This window comes from Grampus griseus, assembly GCF_964374135.1.
Source record: "Grampus griseus genome assembly, chromosome: 13".
Classification (NCBI taxonomy): Eukaryota; Metazoa; Chordata; class Mammalia; order Artiodactyla; family Delphinidae; genus Grampus; species Grampus griseus.
Window position 1 is genome coordinate 62,422,922 of NC_139007.1, and position 27,101 is coordinate 62,450,022.

General features: G+C 44.4%; 1 protein-coding gene and 1 pseudogene across 2 annotated transcripts; one reads left to right on the forward strand and one right to left on the reverse strand.

Annotated features, from left to right (window-relative positions):
• Window positions 1-996: 996 nt before the first annotated feature.
• Window positions 997-3,288, forward strand: SLC35D3 (solute carrier family 35 member D3; the record flags this gene model as incomplete). The annotated part of the gene is made up of 2 exons (XM_082668991.1): window positions 997-1,435; window positions 2,459-3,288. The coding sequence occupies 2 exons, from the start codon at window positions 997-999 to the stop codon at window positions 3,286-3,288; spliced, it is 1,269 nt and encodes a 422-aa protein (XP_082525117.1).
• Window positions 3,289-21,038: 17,750 nt separating this feature from the next.
• Window positions 21,039-25,906, reverse strand: LOC309831506 (annotated as a pseudogene). The gene is made up of 2 exons: window positions 25,882-25,906; window positions 21,039-21,577 (listed from the first exon to the last, which is right to left on the reverse strand). The product of its transcript is annotated as an uncharacterized misc_RNA (transcript).
• Window positions 25,907-27,101: the final 1,195 nt, after the last annotated feature.

Below are 27,101 nucleotides of genomic sequence, written 5' to 3' on the forward strand. Positions count from 1 at the left end.
GTGTCCCTGCCCCCGGCCCCAGGCTCGGCTGCCCAGCGAGGCCACGGCGCCCCCGGGAACCTCCCCCCGCCCCTAGCCGCGAGCGTAATTCCAGGTCCCTCCTCGGAAGGCGCACAGGCAGAAGAGCGTGTCGCCCGGGACTGGGAGGGACCAGCTTCCCGCTCTAAATAAAGCACGTCCCGGCGGCGGCCCGGGGCCCTGGGCTCCTTCGATATTGGGGCGCTGGCGCGCGAGAATCCGTGAGCCCCGCAGCCCGCTGGCACCGACCTTTTCCCCTTCCCTGGCCGGCAGCTGAACAGGGTCCCGCGGCTGCGCCGGGAGGAACCGTGGGTGGGAAAGCCGCTGCAGCTCAGGGGGAAGGGGGCCGAGGGAGCTGTCACTTGTTGCGGCTAATGAACGGTGCCCGACCGTGGAACGCAGCTGTTTCTAAAGTCTTTAGCTGTGCCCGCGATCCCCCAGCCTGCGCCCCTCAGCTCGGAGCCGGGAAGCAAGGGCAAGCGGGAGCAGCTGGCCATGCGGGAGAACAGAGGACCGCGCCCCGAGAGCCCGCCTGGCTGGGTGCTAGGTGCCCGAGGGGCGCAGGTCCGGTCCCGCTTGCGGCCGCTGCCGGGGCTTCCAACCGCAGAGCGTCCTCCCTGACGGGGAAACCGCACGGGACACAACCCAACGCAGCTCGTCACCTACTTACAAATCGCTGTCGCTAGGATTCCCGCCACTCCTCTCAGACCAGCCCCCCACCCCTGCCACTTTTCGGAGTCCCCCGCCCCCGTCACTGCCTCCCCGGAGCTGCGGGGCAGTCGGACGCGGAGCCGCAGAGCCGCGAGGACGCCCGGCTGGAGCTGCCCTTTTGCAGCCGAGCCGGCGCCCCCTGCCCTTCACCGTGGTGTTGGGCGGGCTCCCCTGCCGCCCTCGCTCCGCTCCTCTCGGCTCTCTTCCCCGCTCTCCTTCCGCAGGTCTCGGAGCTCCACCACCGCCGGGTGCGGCGGGGCAGGCGCGATGCGGCAGCTGTGCCGGGGCCGCGTGCTGGGCATCTCGGTGGCCATCGCGCACGGGATCTTCTCGGGCTCCCTCAACATCCTGCTCAAGTTCCTCATCAGCCGCTACCAGTTCACCTTCCTGACCCTGGTGCAGTGCCTGACCAGCTCCACCGCGGCGCTGAGCCTGGAGCTGCTGCGGCGCCTCGGGTTCATCGCTGTGCCCCCGTTTGGCCTGAGCCTGGCTCGCTCCTTCGCGGGGGTCACCGTGCTCTCCACGCTGCAGTCCAGCCTCACGCTCTGGTCCCTGCGCGGCCTCAGCCTGCCTATGTACGTGGTCTTCAAGCGCTGCCTGCCCCTGGTCACCATGCTCATCGGCGTCCTGGTGCTCAAGAACGGCGCGCCCTCGCCGGGGGTGCTCGCGGCCGTGCTCATCACCACTTGCGGCGCGGCGCTGGCAGGTGAGCGGGACCCGCGCGGACCCCCGGTACACCCCACCCCACCAGTCAGAGACCGCGGAGATCACTTAGGGCAAAGCCCTCACTTCCAGATGGGGAGACTGAGGCAGAGAGAGGCGGAAAGCTTTGAACGTGGTCGCTCGGCTCGAAAACGGTACTTCTGAGACCCAGCAGAGCCTTCCCCAGGGTTCCGGCCTCCCCCTTTCAGAGCCCCCTCCCCCGCCCCCCGTCCTGGCTTCCGACCCCCGCCCGTCTCACTCCGTATCGCCCTTCCGTTCTCGCCCTCCCCCTTCCGTCTTCCCCCTTTATTCGTTCCTTCCTCCGGGAGGGGTGGGAGAGCAGCCTGAGCCTGGGAGCTAGAGTCCCCAGACCAAGACGGATGGAGGAGGCCGTGAACTTCCCTGGGTCACTCGGGGCCGGAGTAGGGAGGGACGACGGGAGCCAAGCTGGAGCCCCGGGGCTAGTTTGGGATCTCCGGCGCCGCGCGGGGGCCTGCGGGCGCGAGGCAGAGGCAACTGGATTGAGACCCGTGCGGGCCGGGCTTGGAGGACTGAGCGAGATGGGAGCTGGCGAAGCGTGGTGCCTTCATTCGAGGGTCGAGGGGAGGGTGTTCTTCGCCCGGTTCCCAGCCCGCCGGCGGTTAGAAGCCACTAGCCGGGGCCCGCTCGCTCCTCCGGTGCCCCACGGAGGCGACAGGCGTACCACGTGCCTGGGTGACATCCGTGCCAGCTCGGGAAGCCACAGCGCCTACCCCGAGGGCATCTGCGCTGTCCTGGGCCTCTGTCTTGGATAGAGGTAGACGGGAGACCCCCGGGGATAAGGAAGGGAAGGAGCGCCTCTCCTGCCTCGAACTGGGCATTGGCTGAACTTGGCTCTTCCTTTCGATAAGCGTGGGTAGAGCTGGGCGCGAACCCTGTCTACTTTCCAACAGACGCCTTTGCCCCAGTGGGTACCCACCCTTGCCAACCCGGTGTCTCCTCTTTTTCCTTCCTGCCCTGGCTCCTCCGGCCTCTTGATGCGCTCCAGGAGCCGGCGACCTGACCGGCGACCCCATCGGGTACGTGACGGGCGTGCTGGCGGTGCTGGTGCACGCCGCCTACCTGGTGCTCATCCAGAAGGCGAGCGCCGACACGGAGCACGGGCCGCTCACCGCGCAGTACGTCATCGCTGTCTCCGCCACCCCGCTGCTGGTCATCTTCTCCTTCGCCAGCAGCGACTCTATCCACGCCTGGACCTTCCCCGGCTGGAAGGACCCGGCCATGGTGTGCATCTTCGTGGCCTGCATCCTGATCGGCTGTGCCATGAACTTCACTACGCTGCACTGCACCTACATCAACTCAGCGGTGACCACCAGCTTCGTGGGGGTGGTGAAGAGCATCGCCACCATCACGGTGGGTATGGTGGCCTTCAGCGATGTGGAGCCCACCTCTCTATTCATTGCCGGAGTCGTGGTGAACACCCTGGGCTCCATTATTTACTGCGTGGCCAAATTTTTGGAAACCAGAAAGCAAAGCAATTACGAGGACTTGGAGACGCAGCCTGGGGGAGAGGAGGCGCAGCCAAGTGGAGACCAGCTGCCGTTCGGCTTGGAGGAGCTGCCCGCGGAGGGTGGAAGTGGCGGGTCGGAAGGTGGGACGGCAGCAGGTGGCTCCACTCAGCAGGGTGGGCAAGAGGCGAGGGGCGGCCCCAGAGGAGTCCCGCTGGTGGCCGGGAGCTCGCAGATCTCACACAGTCCTGCAGAAGTGAGCAAGAGGTCATTAAAGGATACTTACCTGGAAGTGTGGAGGTTAGTTAGGGGAACCAAGTACATGAAGAAGGATTATTTGATAGAAAATGAAGAGTTACCCAGTCCTTGAAAAGGAAATGCATATATGTATATATGTACATACCCTTATTTTCTATGTTAGAGATGACATATTTTAATGAGGAGCCGCCCAATATTTTGCTTTGAGGAGTGGGGAAGGGAAGCAAAGAAAGAAGCTGAAACGCCTGGCAGCAACAAAATTAGCAACGGCGTGTGAATAATTTAGCGCGAGTTTAGCCGAGCATCACAGAGACAAAAGAATGTGAAGGTGACTAACAAATTAAGGCAGGGTTTCCGGCTGCAGACTCCTGGCACATTTTTTTCATTATGACCATAACCACGTATCTGCATGTACCAAGAGTCCTTCAACCACCCCCTACAAAGATGGAGTGTAGAAATGATGGCAGCGCTTAGTAAACTCAAAGATTACATGCAGGGGCACCTTTTTGATGATAGTTAGATCTATAGTTTTTATGGCCAGCTGGGAAGAGTATATTATTGAAATGACATTTTTAAATACACTGATGTTTACTGTTTATAGTCATCTAAAATATGTTTCCTCTAATATTTCCTCACTTTTAAAAAATATATAAGTGCTCTACTATTCTATTATATATTGGTAGAAAATGTTAAAGCTATTTTGAAACTGAATCCTTAGCTTTCATCATGAAGTTTAAAGTTGGCTTTTAGTAATTATAAAAACAATTGGAGAGGTTGTTTTGGTTCATTGCTTTATAATATTTATTACTGAATGCCATAACCTTTTTAAAAAACAGTTTGACTGTGTCCAGTATTCTCTCAAGGAAATGCAACGGCTGACGTATAATTCAGTATTAACTGAAACCCAAACAGAAATGAGACCGTTCTGTTAAGCTAGGCCTTTCAAGTTGCACTGCACATCCAAACCGTGTTACAAAAAGAGCAACTGCTATATTCACTTTATGATATTTTTCTATCTTAAATTTGTCAAAATAAAGTATGAGTCTCTCTGCTAAAAGGGATAATGTTAGAAATTGGTTCTAGACACATCTGTGTCCTCTTGCTGTTGTGTGGCGTGTGTTTGCCTTCCATGGTGGTGTTTTAGTCTCTGGGATGCAGGGCCCATCCCATCAGGAGCTTCCTAAATTAGCATGGCAGTTTGGTTTCAAACAACAACAGCATCAAAACACTCTCATTTTCCAGTCAAGGAAAAGTAAAGTAAAATAAAGTCCTGCCTCATGCTGCAGTGTGAAAGCCATCCACAGCTGACTTCAGTTAACATAGAGTTTGAGACATAATAGTAGCGGGCAGCCAGGGGGAAGTCTTCCTGTCAGCCCTCTCCTGGAGAGGTACTTGGAGGGTGAAGACACTCATTATTTGCCAGCATATTTCTGAGAGTCTCAGATGGTGGCGTCCTTTATTTTTCTTCATTTTTCCAAAAATCAAAACAGAGCAAAAAGCAGAGGCGTCAATTTGTCTCCACAAGTTGGTTAAGTGACATTGTAATGGTTTGTAATGGTTTGTGACTGGGTCTGGTTGACTTGTTCTCACGGCAGTTGATTGTTTCCATAGGTACCTCTACAAGCCATTTAAGATGTAGGAGCTCTCACTTGGCTGCAGTTAGGAATGGTTGGCTAGAGTTATACTGGCTTCTTTCAAATTAAGCGTTAGTTGTAATGCCGGCATGCCAGAAGGCAACATCCTGCTGCAACTCTGTGAAGCTGAGAATTAGTGAAAAGCAGCGAAGTTGAATGAAGTATATATATTTTTGTTAAGTCCACTATCAGGCAAATGGATAAAATGATTGTTTTTCACTGAAAAAAGAATTCCTTTTGGTTAAAACTGTTGGTTTGCATTTATTACAAAAAGATTAACTCTTTTCTGTCAATAAACTTGTGGAGACACTGTATCAGTTAGAATTCTCCAGAGAAACAGAACCAAGAAGGTGTGTGTGTGTGTGTGCATGTGCGTGTGCGTGTGCGTGTGTGTGTATACTGAACCTAGAAGATTTATCTATCTACTTTAAGGAATTGGAAACTGTGGGAGTTGGCAAATCTAAAATCTGTAAGACAGGCCAGCAAGTGGGAAACTCAGGTGGGGCTTTTATGTTGCAGTCTTGAGGCAAAATTCCTTCTTCTGCAAACCTCAGTCTTTGCTCTTAAGGCATTCAACTGATTGGATGAGGCCCACCCACATTATGGAGGGTAATCTCCTTTACTCAAAGTTTACTGAGTATAAATACTAGTTATATCTTAAAAAGTGTCTCCACAGCAACATTTAGACTACTATTGGACCAAACAACTGGGCACCACAGCCTAGACAGTTGTCATAGAAAAGTAACCATCACAGACACCTATGGTAGGAGGGGTGAGGGGGGTATGATAGGATAGAAAAAAACCAGGAAGATCAAAAGTGTCACATGCATTGGTTTGGGCAAAGCTTGGGAGTCTCTCCGTGGAGCAAGCAAGTCACAGGGCAGGGCAGCATAGGAGTTAGTGCTGGAGCTCAGCCACGGGAGGGCATGATTAGGTGGCAGCCATGGCCTGGTTTGCAAATCCTTCCTCCATGGTCAGTAGCACTTGAGTCCATCCACAGACTCAGGTCCACCCTGACCTTTGGGCTCTGTCAAGGCATCGAGTCAGGCACGAAGGAGGCTTCTGACATTCTCCAGAGTATCACCATGGGAGGGACTCAGCTGGAAGTCACAACTGTCACGTGAGTGACCCAGTCTTTGTGCCCATTTCTGACAACTTGGATTCTCCCTTTTTCTGAGAATAGGCCCCCACCTTGTACGCCTTTTGGTGTCTGGTCCCAACTGACAATCTGTTCCTCTATCAATTCTTCAGGATGGAGGCCCTGCCTCACACTCACTTGCCACTTCTCAGCTGGAATCTGTCTGTGGAACACAGCATGATGTCGGGCCTTCTCAGTGCTGGCCCTGAGCTGGACCCCTACCCAGATTCTGTCTAGCCCTCTATTGTTAACCGAGTCATAGATCAATCAGAAGCTCTGGGGTAAAAGATTTCCCAGAACTGTGCAGGTGAGAGGGTGTGTACATGCTACTGTGGGTTGCTGAACAGAGCTGAAGCAGTGACCTAAACTTCTATGAGACTAGCCATCCTGAAAAGTGGTGTCAGAGGGCCTACTAGTCTGTATGATGAATAGCAATAGTTTACCAAGACAAAGCTGGGTGAAACTCACAAGTCCTTACCTGACTGAAGATTTTTTTTTTTTTTTTTTGCCTTTTAGTTTGAGAAGTTTCTATTGACCTATCTTCAAGCTCACTGATTCTGTTTTGACCATGCCCAGTCTGTTGATGAGCCCATCAAGGTCATTCTTCATTTCTGTCAGTGTTTCGGTTTTTTTAAAAAACTTCTAGCATTTCCTTTGAATTCTTTCTTAGAGTTTCCATCTCCCTGCTTACATTGCCCATCTGCTCTAGCATGTTGTCTACTTATTCCATTAGATCCATTAGCATATTAATTATAGTTATTTTAAATTCCCTGTCTGGTAATTCCAGAACCTGTGTCAAATCTGAGTCTGGTCCTGATGCTTGCTTTGTCTATTCAGACATGTTTCATCCTTGTTACTTAACATGCCTTATAACTTTGTTGTTGTTCTTGAAAGCTAGGTGATGTATGGGATAATAGAAACTGGGGTAAATATGCTTCTAGTGTGAGATTTCATGGTAATATTGACTTTGTTTAATGTTTACTGCAACTGTTGTCTTTGGGCTTCTCTAAGAGCTCCTCCTTAAATAGAGTTTGACACACCTCAGCTCTTACAGCTGTAATCCACTCTTATTAGATTGGAGCCTTGTCGGTGTGCTGGTAAAGTGTAGGGGCGGGGACGTGTTCTACAATCTTATTATTACATCTCAGTCTGTTAGTGGCCTGTGTCCCTGGGTTGTGACCTTCACAGGTGTTTCTTAGCCTTTTCTTTTTTCTCCACTTAGATGATACAGGAGGACCAGAGGGGCCTCCAGTGGGAAAAATGCCCTTTCCCCAGGGTGGGAAAGTCTGGTAAGTCCCTGCCGCTGGAGAGTAGGCCTCTGTTGTGAAGAACCCTCTGGGCATATTTCAAAATGATTACTCTTTCCCTCCCTCTGCCAGAGTGCCAAGGTTTCGGAGAAGTCAAACCCATGAAAATGTAGTGGCTCCCCTAAGACTCCTCCAGGAGTTTCTCACGTGGTAGTCCACATTCAGCTTCCAGAAATTTATAAAATTTACCATTGAAGTGTTTCTACCAGTTTATAGCTCCAATGGCTTCTGCTTCAGGTAAGGAGGTCTCTGCTGTAACTTCCTGGATTCATCTGTCTATCCAGATTTAGGGGTGGCAGTTTGCCCTGTGACCTCAGTTCTCTGAAGAGTCCTTGCAAAGTCATTGATTTTCAGTTTGTTCATCTTTTTCTGCTTGTAAGGAAGATAGTAACAACTTCTAAGCTCTTTATATGATGGAGCTGAACCAGAAGTCCTGGCTGAAGATTTTTGAAAAGTCTGCTCAATTTCTATAATGACAGCCACTGTGAAGGGAAAGTAGACATTCCTAAGGAAGGTTCCAAAAGAAAATAAAAGCACCCAAAGCTACTGGCCCTTCTTGTAACTCCTGACCTCTGCACCTCATGTTGCGTGTTGGCCACTCCTGCACTCAAGCTGTGGTGATATACGCAGGTGAGTGTGGGCAACTTTTGAGTCCGAGTGTGAACAAGGGTCAATGCACATTGAGATTGGTTGCCACAGTAGTTGTCATTAGTATAAATCAAAGTCGTTTTTATTGTTGCTATTTGCTTAAGTCATTTTAAGTTGAGATTTCTGCCACTTTCAACCCAAAGAGTCCCAAGTGGCACAAATATAAATAAATGGTTCTTAGCCCACAGGGTGGGGTGAACAACAAAAGAGGTTTTTGTTTGTTTGTTTTGTTTCTGTTTTTCATTTTTCACCATGCAAGCTGTTACCTGCACCTGACTAGGGATTAGATATGTCACCCTGGTCTCTTACAAATTGCCATCTACCATGTATCACCTATGGTCTTAAGCAACCCATGGTTTTACCTGTCGTCTTTCTCTTCAGTTTACAATTCAGTTGAATCCCACATTCATGCTTCACAAATTCACTGGACATTGGAGCAATGTTGTGTATTGCACACTATTATAAATAATAATACCTGAGGTTTATTATTACAGTGCTTGCTATTTGCTCGAAGCAGTTCTAAGTGTTTTATATGGACTAATTCATATAATTCTCACAATATTCCTACAGGTTGGCATTAATATTATCCCAATAATACAAAGGATAAACTGAGGCATGAAGAGGCTCCGTAACTTGCCCTGGTCTCATAGCTGGTAACTTGTAGGTGTGGGAGCCGATCTGAACCCAGGTGGTCTAGCTCCAGTGCCCATCTGTCTCACCATTATGCTATTCTGCCTCTTGGTAAGAAGCACTCAACCTCACATCATAAAGCTGGAGGAGGTGGGAGTGGTGGTGGGCAGTTCCAATGCTTGTTAATTTTGCAACTCAGTGAGGACCCAGACTCTATCCATGATTCCTTTCTGCTGTCCTCAAAAAGGAAAAGGATCCAACCTACATGTTTGTACGTACGAACAGTTTTCTGTTTGTGAGCACTAAGGGACCCAGAGAGCAGTTGAGGTACCATGAAAACAGAATAGAGATAGGGGTCCAATTGCTATTTTTTTTTTTTTTTTTTGGCAGTACGAGGGCCTCTCACTTTTGTGGCCTCTCCCGTTACGGAGCACAGGCTCCGGACGCGCAGGCTCAGCGGCCATGGCTCACGGACCCAGCCGCTCCGCGGCATGTGGGATCCTCCCGGACCGGGGCACGAACCCGTGTCCCCTGCATCGGCAGGCGGACTCTCAACCACTGCGCCACCAGGGAAGCCCTCCAATTGCTATTATAACCAAGTCCCCAAGATCTCCAGGCTTTTTGGTCCATCTCTCATTTAATAGTCAAATAAAACAACTTAATCCTTCACCTTAAATAACCCTGAAAAGTACAGAGCTTCAGACTAGTGTTTCTGAGGATTCCTTGAGCATGCTCAGTGTTGTTGATGACTTCCTTCTCCCAGCTGCTGTGCCAATCACTTAAAAAAAAAAAGCTTTATTGAAATATAATTTACATCCATAAAATTTGCTCATTTTAAGTGCACAATAGTCATTAGTATATTTATAGAATTGTACAACTGTTACCACCGTCTAATTCTAGAACATTTTTAACATCCCCAAAAGAAATCATGTACCATTAGAAGACAGTATCCATTTCTCCTGAACCTTCCCAGCCCCTAGCGTCACAAACCTACTTTCAGCCTCTATGGATTTGCCTCTTCTGGTTGGATGCTTCCTGCTGTCCTGAAATTGCTCTTTCAAGCTGCTCTTCCTAACCCGCTCCTGTGCTCCTTTTTTACGCCAGCTATTGCTAATAGACAGTTGATGTTGGGATGCAGTTGAGATCTGCTAAATGCTTGAAGCTCCCTATCACAAGGGCATTTCAGTGCAGGAAAGGAAAACTTGAAAGTTAATGTCGAAAGCCCTTGCTCTTGGTGTCTCTGAGTATTTCTCTCCCTACTTGGGCCTTGCTTGCTGCTGTGCACAGTCCCTTTCCCATAGTCACACTTACCCTAGACTTAAGCCCCCAAGGCCCTTATTTTCTTAATATTTTTCTGAAGAAGTAACCGGAAGGGCTATAATGCTGTTCTCTAAGACAAAAGAGCAATCATTCTCCAATATAATTCTTCACCACGTCCTAGAATGTGGAAAAGCCATAGTTATTAAAGCATCACCACTTTTCTGTCCCACTACACAAAACACACACACACAGATATGTATATATGGGGATATATATATATGTGTGTGTATGTATATATATATATATATGTATATATATATATACACACACACACACACACGGATAGAGAAAGTTACTCTGGAAGATTTTACAATTAATGCAAAGTTAATTGCCCATCTGTCATCTCCCAGCCCCTCTCCTATTCTTCCTTGCACACAGAACTCTAAACTTGTTCAGGTACAAGCAGCAATGTGCTCAGGGAAGGCGGGCTGACCCCCTAGTTGGATTAGTCATCCTTTTTCTAAAGCCATCGCGGTGGACCCATAGCTCTTTGCCAATGATTGGTTTAGCGGTGGGCCTGTGACCCAGCTAGAGAATGAGGTGAATGAGTAAGTATGCTAGGGAAGGGGTTCTGGGCAATTTCGCTCTGATAAGAAGATGCTCTTCAGAAGAAACTCCCTTTATCCCGCCTTTGCATGCAGCTGGTGTGGATGTGATGTCTGAAGCCACAGTAGTCATTTTGCAGCCGTGAGTGGACAGCCCTAAGGGTGTACAGCGATGTGCTGAAGGCAGCCGAGAAGATGAGGGAAAGAGCCTGTTTCTTGACACCGTCACTGTGCTGCTGAATTAGGAGCACTGGAACTGCCTACTTCAGGCTTCTTGTTATAGGAGAGGATAAACTCCTATTCTAAGCTCCTATCCTATTTTTGGTTGGGCATTCTTTTTCTTTCAGTCAAAAACTTCCCAACTGATATAATTTAAATTTGATAATTACTTTTGCTTCTGAAAGAAAATACACTTGAAAAGCCACACCGATTTTTTCCATTGCAACACCGATTTTAACCCATCTATCCATAATTTATCCCTTTATTCAACATTTATTAAGTAAATATTATATACCAATTTCTGAAATGTGTTTCCTTTTTTAAAATATTTCTTTATAGTCAATGTAATTAGTGATTTTATATACATGAAGGATTCCTTCCAAAAGGGCTAATTTGAGGATAAAGACTAGTCAAAACATTCTTTGAAAGGGCAATAAAAACTCTAAGGTTGGGCTTCCCTGGTGGTACAGTGGTTGAGAGTCCGCCTGCCGATGCAGGGGACACGGGTTCGTACCCCGGTCCGGGAAGATCCCACATGCCGCCGCGGAGCGGCTGGGCCCGTGAGCCATGGCCGCTGAGCCTGCGCGTCCGGAGCCTGTGCTCCGCAACGGAAGAGGCCACAACAGTGAGAGGCCTGCGTACCGCAAAAAAAAAAAAAAAAGACCTCTAAGGTTTATCTTCTAAAGTTTATCTGAAAGACACAACTGGACAATGTTTCTCATATTCACCAAGAGTTTAAAAAACGAACTAGAAATGTGATTTAAAAAAAAGGGGCAAAAGGTGTCAAAAGAAAGTTTTTAGCAAAGGAGATCAAATGTCTCTTATACAGATGAAAGAATCCTTAACATCATTTAAATAGGAGAAAAGCAAATTAAACCACAATGAAAACACGCGTGTCAGCAAGGCTGTTGGAACGAAGGTTGTTCAGGAGAAAGCACGTTGGTACCACCTCTGAAGACAAGAAAATGGATGATAAATAATGCACCTTATTATGGGCTGAATGTTAATGTCTCCCTCCTCTACCCCCAATTCATATGTTGAAATCCTAACCCTCAAGGTGTTGGTATTAGGAGGTGGACCCTCTAGGAGGTGATTAAGTCATGAGAGTGGAGGCCTCCTACCTGGGATTGGTGTCCTTATAAGAAGAGACAAGTGAGCGTGCCTTCTCTCTCTGCTCTCTGCCATGTAAGTGGACAAAGAGGAGCTGGCTCTCTGCAAACCAGAAATCAGGCCCTCTCAAGACACGGGATCTGCCATCACCTTGATGTTGGACGTCCCCGGCCTCCAGAATTGTGAGAAATAGATTTCGGTTGTTTAAGCCACTCAGTCTATGGAATTCTGTAGTTCAAACTGACTAAGACACAGCTATTATTTCATCCAGAATTTATCCTAACAATATGATTGCACATGGGCACAACAATATATGTACAAGGACTAAACCATTTTTGCCATACCAAAAATGACAAGAATCCTAAACTTCTATTTAAAGAGTGCTGGTTAAATAATTTATGATACAGCCAAACAATAGAAGACCTGCAGTCATTTACAAAGAAAGACTTGGGGATGATCTTCAAGATATGTCTAGGAAAAGCGTGCAGTATAGAAAAGTGTGGATTGCATGCTACCGTGTGTCTACAAAAAGGGATGCTGTCCCTTTGTATGATATGATATCTTTGGAAGACTACAGAAGAAGTTGGTAATAATTCACAGTTGTCACTGTGAAGGGGAATCAGGTGACAGTGATACAGGGGTCAGAGGAAGACACACTGTGTACCCCTTAGTACCTTTTGGATTTTGTGTCCTCTGAATTATCTACTTAAAATTATTAGCATAATAACTTAAAAAGGTGACTACATTCCATGATGGGACCAACAAAGCCTCTTTGTCTCCCAAATTCCCCTTTCCATGGGTTCTTGCTAAATACTGGTGTTTGCTGCCTGCTGTTGAACATGATACTGACAACCCACTAATAAATACACCAAGGCTTGGTGAATCCTTAATATTCCCCCCAAAGTATAGAGGATAAATAAATCAAATTCCAAAAAGTAATTCAAAATATGTGCTTGTGCCCGATAAGATTGCTAAGGTCTGAATGTTTGTGTCTTCCCCAAATTCATATGTTGAAAAAATAATGCCAAATGTGATGGTATTAGTAGGTGGGGTTTTGGGAAGTGCTCAGGTCTTGAGAGGGGAGACTTCATAAATGGATTATTGTTCTTACAAAAGAGACAAAGATTTTATTTTAAATAAATACCTTTGGTGGGCACTTAGTTTTCCCCAGGCATTCCTTCTCCCTTCTTCCTTCTGGTACTGGAGTGCCCTGCTTCAGCTGCAGACCTCAGACTACAATCCCAAGTCTCCCTGCAACGAGCTGCAGCCAATCGGATATGAATGAATAGAATGAGGACAATGCCCATATCACTTGTTTAAAAGAAACTTGCTTGTTGATGAGAAAGTTTTGGAAATGGATAGTAGTGATGGTTGCACAACATTGTGAATGGAATCAGTGCCATTGAATTGTATACTTAAAAATGGTTAAAAGGGCAAATTTTACTATATATAGTCTGGTCAGACTGCTATAACAAAATACCATTTTAAACCACAAACATTCATTTTCACAGTCATGGAAGCTGGAAGTCCACGATCAGGGTGCCAGCATGGTTGGGTTCCGTAAGGACCTGCTTCCTGGCTTATGTAGACAGCCACCCTCTTGCCATGTCCTTACTTGGCTAAGTGAGAGCTCTGGGCTGTTCATCCCCTTACGTGGGCACCAATCCCATCGTGGACTGTTCATCCCCTTACGTGGGCACCAATCCCATCGTGGACTCTGGGCTGTTCATCCCCTTACGTGGGCGCCAATCCCACACGACCTCATCCAAATCCAATCATCTCCCCAAAACCCTACCTCCAAATACCACCACACTGGGGATTAGGGCCTCAACATATGAATTTGGGGAAGGTCACATTCAGTCCATAGCAATATATTTTACCACTATTAAAAAAATTAATAATGTAATATACCCAAGTCCATTGACCGGTACACTTTAAACGGGTGAATTGTATGGTATGCATATTTTTAAAAAGTAAAACAAACCTGCTTGTCCTTTCCTCTCTCTCTTTCCTGTCCCATGGCTGGACTGTGGATGTGGCACTGACCCAGCTATGACCAAACACATTTAGAAGAAAGCTGGGAACCTGAATAATCCTGTGAGTGAGGTTTTCTACCATCACAACCCTACCCCTACTTTCAGACGATTGTGAGAGAGAAATACACTTGTTTGTTGAACTTCTGTACTCAGGATTCTTTTTAGTTCAGCAGCTTAGCCAGTGTTCTCACCAAAACACTGTCACCTCACTTGTCACAGTGAGAAAGACAATGATTTGGAAAAAAGAGACAGGGATTGAGGGCATCAACCTACTCTCTTTCTTCTGCTCCTTCCCTCCGTCATCTTGACCAGCACTCCGTTTGTAACCGGCAACATCCCAGGACTCCACAATTCCTATACCCACTACATAATTTTACTTTAATTTACAGAACGCCCAGTACTGTAGATAAGAGTAAGCTACTACTATCCAATTTTTTTTCCTTTGATTTCATTAACAGTGGATGGAGTTTCAATGAGCACAATATTCTACAGTAGAAATTAAATAAGAATTAGTTCATGGTTCACGCCAACAGAGTCAATTGAATATATCAACTATATTCAAATAAGCAAATCAATTTTTTCCCTAGCTATCTGAGTAATGTCTGTTTGCCATTTGTTCCTTTTATTTCACTACAGAAAAGATTATGGAACATGAAAGCAGAAGGGTAGAAACCATCACTTTTCTTAAATCCATCCTTTATTATAAACTAATTCGGTAGATCTTCAGAGCTTGCAAGAATGTAGCAATGGATTAACTTCAGTGATACGTTCTCAAAATAACCCATAAAGTAAATTTGATGCAGCGGGAAGAACAATTACTTATTATCAAAGGGCATGCCTTTGATTATGTCTCTTCACATGATGTAATTCCAAATATGTTTGGCTCATTTCTGCCTCTGGATCAACCTTTTCCTTTGATGTGATGGAAGAGACAAAGGTTGATTTTAATTGTTTGATGCCAAAACGCCTGTTGAAAAATTTAAAAACTTGATAATCTTGATGTTTTTCTATCTTGATGCAGACCTAATTCAGAGAGATCTGGACAGTGGACCAAATTCCTTGCTTTTCGTTTGGCTATTTGGCTTCATGCAAGATAGCCATGTGTGTGTATGTGTCCTTGTATCAAAGATCTCTTAATGAATGAGAGATGCTATTGGTCTTGGACTGGCTTTCCATACAATTATGATGAATCTAGAGTGCTAATGTATTGTGTGATTTAATAAAACATCACCAGTTATAAATCTCTGCTATATAGCACCCCTGCCTTGGATTAGTGGAAGTTAACACAGGTCATGTCTGAAATTCAAAAGTCCTGACTATATGTGGAGTGCTTTCACACTGATTGCCCAGTTCTCTGAAGGGCTACAATTCTTTCTCATCAATGATTGCTGTGCCCAGTTACCCTTAAAGCAGCCCATTGCAAGCAGCCCAGTTCAAAAGACCAGTTTCCTATTTTCCTTTCAGGAGTAATGTTCAATTTTCAAATGATTTAGACAGGCAAATTGGGGAAAGTTTTACATTTTGCAATTTGCCTAGTGGGTGTCTTCCAAAATCTGCAATATATTTTATAAACATTATTACTGACTTGGTAAACGGCCATTTCTGTAGGCACTTACTGTCATTGTGATGGTATAAAGGCAAATTCACTTTACCTAATATTCCCTAAGCCTTCCAGAGTGCTGCAGTAATCATAGGATGGTGCTACCTCTTCCATGTGATGAATGGCTTTGTAAACAAACACTCTCCCCTTTAATTCCATCACCATATGGAGAGATGATTGTGGAAAGGGAGCCAGTAAACCAGGCAGTTCACCGCACAAAGGCAGGTACTCCACTGTCTTATCTGCCCTATTTCCCACTGCCCAGCACTGTGCCTGGAACGTGGTCCAGCACTCAATAAATATCTGTTGACTGACTGACAAAAGAAAACCAAGTCATGAAAAATCAAAGCACAACTTCAGTTTTCTCATTCAATTGGAAACTACATTGGATTATAAGCTCTTTTAAGATGGCCTGATTGGTAAGCCTGATTTCCCTAAAGTGCCATTCTTGGAAAATAAAATGCTGTAAATTGAATCTGCTGGGTAAGGAATTGGCTGTGTAGTCTCTGCATAAAAGGCAGAGGCAGGAAGGCTTGGTGCAGACTGTTTGGAGGTCTGCTCAGCGAGATGGGGAGCTCTCACCCAGCACTCTTGGTTCCCTGAGGCCCCATGCAGTCAGGTTTTAGGAGACTTGCTCTGACTCAATCCAATAAAAATGTTCATAAAGAAATTTTTTTTTTTTTTTTGGCTAGGATGCTTGTCTTGAAAAATAATATAGAACATTGTTAACAATTCAGACAGGAATGGTAGAAATAGGTCAGACAAAAAATGAAGGGTGAAATTGGCCTGGCCTTTCTTTAATCTTTTGAACAGTGTTTGAAAGAGCTCTTGGCCGATGAACAAATTTGTTCTGTATTGTGGAGTTAATATCTGTGCCAGGGTTTTTGTCATCCCTCTGGGCATGGTGATCAATATAACTAATAAAGAGGAAATGGCTAGACTGAGCCCATTGGAGGCCAGCAATCTCCCTAAGGGGTCCCACAAAAGAAGACACCCTGAGATAATAGTCACACTGAGTTTGGAGAAATGTGGGTCTTCGCAGAACAGTTAGTGGCTCCTCAGTTAGCACTGAGTTACCTTGAGGAAGCTTGGCAACATCCAAGGATGACACTAGAAAAGAGCAAGAGAGTGAACCAAGCGAGTGAGGGAAGAAGGAACCATAGGAGACAGTGAATGAGCAGAAAACAAGGGAGGCTTTAAAAAAAAAAACAACTTTATTTTCTTAGAGCATTTTTAGGTTCACAGTGAAACTGAGAGGAAAGTACAGAGATTCCCTACACAATGCATGGCCTCCCCCATTATCAACATCCACCATCAGAGTGATACATTTGTTACAATCGATTAGTCTGCCCTGACACATCCCGCTAAGTCCATAGTTTTCATTACAGTTCACTCTTGGTATTGTATATTCTGTGGGTTTTGACAAATGTACACACATCCATCATTATAATATCATACAGAGTATTTTCATGCCCTAAAAATCCTCTGTGGTCTGCCTATTCATCCCTCCCCCACACTCCCAGCCCCTGGCAACCACTGATCCTTTCGTTGTTTCCAAAGTTTTGGCTTTTCCAGAAGGTTATGTAGTTGGAATCATACAATATCTAACCTTTTCAGACTGGCTCCTTTCCCTACTTAATGATACGTATTTTAGTTTCCATGTCTTTTCATGGCTTGATAGCTCATTATTTTTCAGTGCTGAATAATATTCCATTTTCTGGCTGCACCATGGTTTACTTATCCATTTACCTTCTGAAGGGTATTTTGGTTGCTTCCAAGTTTTGGCAACTATGAATAAAGCTGCAAAAACATCCAGGTTTTTGTGTGGATTCAGGTTTTTCAACTCCTTCGGGTAAATACCAAGGAATATGATTTCTGGATAACATGGTAAGAGTATATTTAGTTTTGTAAGAAACCACCAGACTGTCTTCCAAAGAGGCTGCACCATTTTGCCTTCCACCAGCAATGGATGAGAGTTCCTGCTGCTCCACATCTTCACTAGCATTTGGTGTTGTCAGTGTTCCAGATATTGGCCGTTCTAATATGTGTGTAGTGGTATCTTACTGTTATTTTAATTTGCATTTCCCTGATGATATATGATGTGGAGCATCTTTCCAAATGCTTATTTGCCATCTGTATATCTTCTTTGGTGAGGTATCTGTTAAGGTCTTTGGTCCATTTTTTAATGGGATTATTTGTTTTCTTGCTGTTGAGAAAGGATCCCTTATTAGGACAGCAGAAGAGTTTACTGATGTTGGGAGTGAACCAGTGGTCTGTATCTGAGATATATATATATGGTATATATATATGTATATGTTTATCCAGTGCTAACACAATCTAATATATATGTATATGATATATCTCCCTGATATATATATGTATCCAGTGCTAACACAATCTAAGTCACACCCAAGAGAACCTCTGATTAAAACACAGCGATAAAGAGAAAAATATGTAGTCACCAACTCAAATGCAAAGGGAAAAAATGCATGTTATCAGAGGTATTGTTTGAGAATCAGATAGAAGCCCTGGGTCCAATAGGATTTTTAGGTTTAATGGTTCGATGAGAAAATTAAGGAGGTTTTTCCCTTTAGAGGACTGTTGACTAATTGCCAAAATAGAAACCAATCTAGTTACCAAGTCCTTCAACGTTAGCAGGAAGTTAAAGATGTGTATGAAGAACTGCAAGGCAAGAGCATATGCTTTACACAAGACTCTCATTATTACCCAGGGTGGTCTCAGTTTTCCTTTTTGAAAACTGGGATGATCAAAGAGCTTCAGGATTAAGCTTTTTAGTTTCCTTGTTTCTGTTGTTGTTCTACACCTTGGTTATCCTTAAAAGCTTAATATTTCAAATTCTGACTAAAAACGAAATAAATGATTTGCTTTGCAGAAACTTGCTTTACAGAAATCGCTTTACAGATTCTAAACATTGTTTAGGTTAGAAAGTTACCACATGGGGGAAAAAAAAGAAAGTGACCGCATGAGAAAAGGCTGTTCATCTTCCTCAAGCCTCTCCCGGAAGGATGCACGTCAACACCTGTTAGAGGATTCCCCCCACCCTTCCACCAGCTATGTTTTTATTTATGTTTGTGTATTTGTGTCCCCACTAGACAGAGCTTCCACGGAGCAGGGCTTGGGTTTGTTCATCTTTGTATTTCTAGTGACCATGTGCTTTATAGCACCTAGTGTGCATTTGGTAAGTGCTTGCTCAATGCACGAATCCCTTCTGTGTTGAAAATATGTTTTCAAACAAAGAAACACTTGTAATAAAAGGAGTTCACAGGCCCTTCAATGGCAGGCCTTGAAGAACAGTGATGCACTGAAAATCCTCCCTGCATTTCCTGCTATGGTAGTGTTGTCAAAGTGTTCAAACCAAATTATACCACAGACATCCAGTTAATTCTTTTTCCCTTTTTATTAAGTCGGCCATGCATTTCTTACTTGCAAATTATGTTGTCCTCAAACCTGGGCATGTCACTGTTATGTAAGCTGGACATTTAGGGACAAAGAATTTGTTTTTTGTTGTTTTGTTTTCAGGTTCAAAAATGGAAAAAGATCTTCAGGGAAACTAGCAGAGCTGGATGAGTCCAGCTGTGGAAGGGTAGGAAAGGTGGCTTTCTAAAAGAGGCCTAATCAATGGAGCCACGTCTGTGTGGCTGAGGATGCATTCAAATGCCTGCCAGACACTGTTATTAGTTCTGGATGAACAATGAGAACTGTAATTTTTACTGGCTTAACTTTGAGGATTTTCCCAAAGCTGGAGGCACTCTGATTAAAATCTCCAAATTTGTTAACTAACAAACATTCCTAAGCAGGCCAGAATTTCTCCTGATTGAACACTCTTAATATACAACGTAGAAGTGCAAGGTACCCCAGTAGATAATTATTTAAATGAGGTGCCAAATACTTGTGTTAAACAGACATCTTAATTAGCAAAACAGATATATTTTTGCATTTAAAATACTTAATAATACCACTGTTCAAAAGTTATAAAGACTGTCTTCTCTGAGAAGGTCAATGAAGTCCCTACGTTGTTCATCTCCATGCATCCCAAAGTGCCTTTCTTATTTCCTTCTCTTCATGTCATTCTCATGGATTTGCTTGAGGTGTTGCACTTTCCTGAGAGAATAATTTTTATTGTCAGATATGTAAAATGATGTTTTCTTAAGACTGTATGAATTGGTAAAACTGAGCATAAGAATATAACCTAAAATATTTTGTAGAGAAGCATCTAGCTTGTTTGTGATGGTTTTATTAGCTGCTTATGGCAAAAAAGTCTTTTTTTTCTTAAGGGTTCAACAATGCATGATTTTTATTCTCTCGCTCTGAGAGCTTGTATCAAAATATATATATATATTAAACCAAGGAAAATAACTGAAGATTTATGGGCCTCTTGTGCTTTAAAAAGGAAATAAAAAAGGTAGCCACTAATTTGCTCAGATACAGCAGGCTTAGTGGTCCTGTATTTTGTTTTTTTTGTTTTTTTTTTTTTGTGGTACGCAGGCCTCTCACTGTTGTGGCTTCTCCCGTTGCAGAGCACAGGCTCCGGACGCACAGGCTCAACGGCCATGGCTCACGGGCCCAGCCGCTCCGCGCCATGTGGGATCCTCCCGGACCGGGGCACGAACCCGCGTCGCCTGCATCGGCAGGCAGACTCCCAACCACTGCGCCACCAGGGAAGCCCAGTGGTCCTGTATTTTGAAGATTTTAAGAATGTTTCTTAAGGTGGGAGGAAAGGGAAAACATTCACTATCCCTTTCCAGAATTTAAACAGAGGGCAGTAGACATTCTTTACACCCAAATAAAATTATGGCAGCAGTTCACATGTGACCAAGGTGAATGTAGAATGGAGATGTTCTAAACACAGCTAGGACTCTCAGCAAAGCTAATACTCTAAAATCATATGATTACATTTTGAAAGAAAATGCACAAAAACCAAATAGGAATTTTGAGATTTTTCATTTGAAGGTAAATCTTAATGCTATTAAATTCACAAATATGTTAATTTAAATACCCAGTTCTATTATCTAAAACACACATTGCAAACATACAAATACCTATTCTCTCCACATGTCAGAGCCCATTCATTTCATGGTTTGGAAATGGGGAGAATAGATCCCCTTAAACTGCAAGTCAGCAGGTGTTTCTTTACAGTTAACTTTGGCAAAACTCATTCAAAATAGTAATTAACAATGATCTTCTTTACTTGTTAACTCACAAGGAAACACCTTCAAAACTGCATTTTGTTAAAGTTTCTGTACTAAAATGTAGAAAAACTGAACTACACAAATATTGAAAAGTTAAAACTTCCTTAATTTTTTATTCCTGGTACCACTACCACAATTTACAGGACAATATACCTGATTTAATAAAAATAAAAATAAAAAGCTACAACAGATAAAAGACCTCAGGAATGTACATCTAATTGACACTACAGTGCATTCATCAATAGCTGCACTTTTTGCAAACTGTGGCTATGACCGTCCTGAACAAGAAGGGTTTCCTGTTTAAGCTGCAGTAACTTTTCTGACTGTGGATCATCGTTCCTTCTGGCAGATTTTTACAGTTCCTCTAATGCATTTGGGACGACTGTCTCAAAGTAACCTGCAGCTTTCCTGATAACTCCTTGCTCTCTCTCCTGCTAAGAACTGTAACCCTTTTCTTCTGGGTTTTTAGAACCTTCTGCTACCATCCACCACTTCCACCACCAGACCCATAACCACCACCATAGGGACTTCCCGAGCTTCTTCCACCCAAACTGCCCCCCTTCATGGGTCCATAATTTGATTGCTGTTGTCCACTATAATTTCCAAAATCATTATAGTTCCCACCATACCATAGTTACCTCCAAAATTTCCTCCTTTACTGTAACCATCATATCCCCCCCTCCCCCACTGCCACCATATCCCCCACCTTGTTTTTCATATCCTGGTCCACCACCACCATAGCCTCCTCTACTACTGTAACCAGGACCACTGCCATAGTTACCACTGTCGCCTCCAAATCCATCATATCCACCATCACCTCCTCCATGACTACCTCTGCTGCCACCACCTCCACCACCATAGCCTCCTCTTCCACCAAAGTTTCCACCACGGCCAGTTACCTCCATCGCCTCCAAAGTTTCCTCCACGACCCATAAATTTGCCAGATCCACCTCCACGAGTCTTCCTTTTCTGAACTGGATTATGATTGGTCCTTGTCCGAAGCTCTTATTAGAATTATTAAAAGAAAGGTGTCATCACTCTCTCTGAGTGATACTCAGCCTTCTTGGATGATGGATTTTAGTGTCTGCAACAGTGGTTTAAATTTGAAAAAGACTCGATTTATACAGCTACCATGACAGATGAAAATGAGGGAGTATATTCCTAAACTTGAAAAATATTAATATGATCTATTAGGCTTCTTTTTTTCCTTGACCAATCATCCAGGTAACAAATATTTCTTGGGCACTTTGTTGAGTGAGGCACTTTGGGCACACAAAGAAATGTACTTAAGACTTAGCTCCTGCTCTCAAGGAGCTAACATTCTCCTTGGGAAGATGAGATATATGTACATGGCAAGTGACTTAACAATCCAAAATAGTACATGTCAGTACCAAGAACAAAACAAAACAAAACAACAGACCTTTCATTTGCAAACTATAGATGTTTGCTCCAAGGCAGAATAAAGTTAGTAACTACCAAAGCAGGATTAAATTTCACTCCCTTGGTAAGTCTCTAAGCTTGAAAGGTTAGAGGCATATAACTTGGGAGTGAGAACTATGCGTCTACAGACAGTGCAAGTCTAGATTGTGAGCCAGATCCTTCAGACAGGTTAGTAAGTGGAAGAAAAACGAATTTCACAGAGGCTACGTGAAATGACTGGTTTTATCAAAGTAACTATTGGAAAGGGGACAAATCATTCCAGCAATTCCCAGGCAGGCTGGAATGATTGGACACCAAGCATCAGTAGAAATAACGTTAATGAGATTCCTTCTCAGGTGCCACAAAAAGCATTATTCTTCCTCTGTTCATATCATTGCGGAATAACCACAATGGCTGATGTGCTATTGACTTTCTGGAACCCAAATCTTGTGCAGCTAAATCAGCCTTTCTTACTGTTCACGCTGGGATTCTCTAGATGTCACCATCAGAGTCCTTGTCACATACAGGGTTCTCCCTTCCTGCTTCCCCTTGAGGAGGTAGAATCATCCACAAAAGAGGCCAGTTGCTTTTCTGCTCATTCATCCCACATGAGATGAGTGTACCTGAGCTGTTTCAAACAATGCCCCTCCAGATTAGAAATGACCTAGAATGAGATCAGACTCTGAAAGGTGGTCCATATATGGAGAAGGTTAAAATATGAATGTGGCTTTGTACAAGACGTTATTAACAATGCCTGAAAACCAACAGTTGAAGCCAAGGACCGGTGATGACCAACCATATAACCAATTTGTAATACATGGAGATTTGGGGGGACCACTGTTACTTTCAAACACAAAATTTCCCGTTGCTACAGAAAAAGGAATAGAGAAAGAGCTATGAGAAGGGAAAGAGGCTGACTCAAAACTCAAACAGGAATATTTCATGTTAACAAGCTGCCTGCCAATAGTTTAAAAAAAATTCAGGAGTCTCCATTAAATTGAATTTCAAACGCATCTCTTTTGTGATCTGTTAATGAGGACAGTTTGACATTTTCCCAGGTGAAATAATTTAAGTAGAAACCATGTGACATTATAATCAATTTAAGCAGCTCTCTAACTACTTCAAGTTTGTCAAAGTGTTTTACAGTTAAAGCTATAATTAGCTAGCCCTTCGAAATTCACTGTGAGGTAAAGATTTGAATTATCAAGGAAGCTTTATAACTGTGGAAACAAAGAACAAATAATTTTCAGAAAGAGGCAGCCATTTGGGTGCTGGTTACAAGGATATGTTCATCTTGTGAAAATTGATCAAGCGACATACTTAAGGTATGTGCACTATTGTGAATGTATATTACATATCAATGACAAGTTAAAATAAAAATGTGTGTGTGTGTGTGTGTGTGTATTAAGAAACCTGGTATAAAGAGAAAGAAGAAAGATCCCCTTCCAGACTAACTTTTCTGAAACTACCCAGTAAGGGCGTTTGTGTTTAGTGTAATGGGCCTTTGTCCTGCTGAGCCAGACGCCTGAGGTGCTAAAACTAACTCAGTTCCTCCTAGACTTAAGTTGGAGTTTGAAAAGCATAGACTTGTGTGTTCAGGTGTGTAGATGGGAGTTAAAGTGGCAAGAAGACAAATAGATGGATTATCACATGGTTTGTTTACCGAGGGGTTTGCTTCCTCCACGGAACTCTTGGGTCTTGACGGCCCGGTGCACTAGAAGCAAGTCATGACTGTGACCTCTAGGTTCAAAGCTTTCATCTCGCGGAGATGGGAACAAGCTCCTAGAGGGGAAATTGCTAGAGAGTGGCTGACCCGCTCACTCCCAGGGCCTCGGTGCTTTAGATCCAGATAGACCTGGAAGCAAATTCCAGCTTGATGGTTTATGTACCCTGGGCTGTGGGCAAACCAGTGGACCTTTCTGACTCAATTTCCTGAGAAGCTTAAAGAGAGAATATAATAATGCCCATACGGTAGAACTGTTGGGATGATAAAAGGGAAAAAACACACAAAGGTCTGGCAGGCACTGTGTTGTATGAATTCCTGCACCACACACACCACTCCTTTTTTCATTTAAAACCAGAGAAATGGATCAGATTAGTCCCAGAGTTCTCAGCAGGCAGGAAATGGAAGGTGACAGCACCTTCTTAAAGCAAAACTCACCTCTGTCTCCCTCCCTCTGTCTCCCTCCCTCTCTCTGTCTCTCTCTGTCTCTCTCTCTCTCACACACACACACACACATACACACTCTCACACACACACGTTCCTCCTTGACCTGAGTCTCCTATTTTCTGTCCCTTCTTTCCACTAGCTTTCGGTGTCAAGCTTCCTGAAATTTGAGTCTGCTCTGCTGTTTGCGCTCTTGCTTCTCCCATTCAGTCTTCAGTCTCTGAGATCTGGGTTCTAGCCCCACCACTCCACTGCAACCGCTCTGCCAAGATCCTCAGAGATGTCACGCTTACAAAAGTCAAGTCCCTTCTTCAACTTGATCTGATTACTTTTCTGTGGCATTCGTCCCGTCGATCGCTCTTTCTCTGAAACACATTCCCTCCTTGGATTTTACATGGCTCTCACGGTTTTCATTCTGCCCATCTGCCCACTGCTTCTCAGTCTCTTTTTCAGGGTCTCTGAAATGCAGGTGATCTTCAGGGCTCCCTACCTCTCCTTGACCATCTATCTCACCCCCACCTGTGACTCCTCCTACCTTCCAGATGGCACACAAATGTATCTTTCTATCCTGTCCTGTCTCCTGAGCTCTACGTCTCTGTATCAATCACCCGTGGGAAGCTCCATTGATTAAACATCTTGTCTCAGCTGTGTCCACCATTGCCGCTGTCTCTACTTCCTCCTCTATCAGGCTCCCTATTCCTGAGCCCTGAATTGTACCACCATCTATGCTGTCGCTTTAGCTCTCCCTCACTACTAGCAACGAATCCATCGACAGGTTTGGTACCCTCATTTCTTATAAATCCTCTTGAAGCATATGTGTTTCTTGTCCTCACACTCACTGCTCTAACCTGGCCTTTTCTTTTCTTTTTTTTTTTTTTTTTTGCGGTACACGGGCCTCTCACTGTTGTGGCCTCTCCCGTTGTGGAGCACAGGCTCTGGACGCGCAGACTCAGCGGCCATGGCTCACGGGCCCAGCCGCTCCACGGCATGTGGGATCTTTCCGGACCGGGGCACGAACCCATGTCCCCTGCATCGGCAGGTGGACTCTCAACCACTGCGCCACCAGGGAAGCCCCAGGCCTTTTCTTTTTAACTATTATTATTACTCTTTTAAAAGAATATTTATTTATTTATTTTGGCTGTGCTGGGTCTTCATTATGGTGCGCAGGCTCTTTGCTGCGGTACGTGAGCCTCTCTACTTGCGGCTCTTGGGCTTCTTTAGTTGTGGCACCGGGCTCTAGAGCACGTGGGCTCAGTAGTTGCGGCTCGTGGGCTTAGTTGCGGTATGTGGGATCTTAGTTCCCCAACCAGGGATCAAACCTGGGCCCCCTGCATTGGGAGCATGGAGTCTTAACCACTGGACCACCAGGGTAGTCCCTAGCCCTGCCTTTTATCCTAGTTGGTTTTCTTGGTTTGAGTCATTTAGAAAGGAGGTGACGGCCTATGTACAACACTGATGCTGTGAATACAAATCAGATTAATCCCTTCTTAAACATGCTAGTCATTGCTTCCCATCTACTTCAGAATGAAGTTCAAGCTCTTAGTATAGCCTTCAAGACCCTCTATGATTGCCCTGGCTCTCTTTTCCAAATTTCACTTTTTCATTCCATATCTCATATCTTGAGATTGTGCAGCTGAGATTGCCAGTAATGTCCTTTGCTTTTCCTGAACAACTTCCATTCATCTTTCAAAACACAGTCAGCTCTGGGAAGAATTCTCTCACCTTCACCTTCTCTTCTGCACTCCATCCCCAGCTGGGTTGGGTGCCTGGTTCATAACATTCTGCTCATAACAGGAGACCTCCCTCTCTGCATTGTGATTGTCTGTCTACTTGTCTGACTTTTTCATTAGAGGCAGGAAATGTGTTCTTTCATCTGTTTTGCCAGGGCATAACACGATGCCCGCATGTACCAGTCCCTCCATAAATGCAATTTGAGTGAGTGATGAGTTGGCTAGAGCAAGTCTGTGGGAAACTTTGGTGAGGCTTTGGAGGAGGAGGGAGGTGTGAGTGTGTATGAATCGGGTGGCTTATCGACTCCTCCACAGTCTAGAACTAGCTCAAAAGTAATTTAAATACAAAATGAGAAGCTAATTTTTTTCCCCTGATCCACCCACATTATCATTTCACTGCTACCTGAAGACTAAAAACCATATAGCTTTCTGTTGCTTGCATGACCCTGTCAAGTGATCTGAAACATGTCATTCGTGAGCAGTGTCTCTGGCGGGGCTGACACCCACAGGAGAAGATTTCTCCCAGCCTTTGCTTTTTCTCTCCTTCATTCTTCTGAAACACATCATATATTCCTGTGAGCTTTTTCATCCCGGAACAATTCTCCTCTGATGAAAACATCCTCTTCATCTTGTTCCAACCTCCCTCTTCCCCCAAAAACCTCCATGGATAGAACAAAGGTGATGACTTTTTAAAAATTTTAATGAGGCATCCAGGGGAGTGGCGTAGAAGGAGATTTTAATGTTGCACTTAAAAGAAAAAACAGACAATTTGTCTGAATCTTCTTTTGGAAATGTATCAAAGGGAAATATTTGGAATTCAAATGTAAATTGTAAAACAGAAAACAGAATGTCCATTAGAATGAAATTGATGCTGACCAGTGGCCCAACGATCCCACAGAAACAAAGATTTTTGTTCCTTTGAAGTTAAATAAATGTTAGTTATACTATGTTTTTGACCTCATCTGTTTTTCCTTAGAAATATTAGTATAGAATGGAAGATAAAAATCCATAGGCAAACGACTAAACTCAATCTTATCTTTGTTCATCTGTCTTCATTGTTATTTTACATCAAAGTCTGGATCAACTTAATTTATAAGGAAAAGAATATTTATTCCATGACCCTGTATTGAAGGAAAATTGTTGAGTTAAAAAACAGTTGTTGGGTAGAGGGAGCATGAAATATTGAAGAAATTTGTTACCTTTTGTGGACAT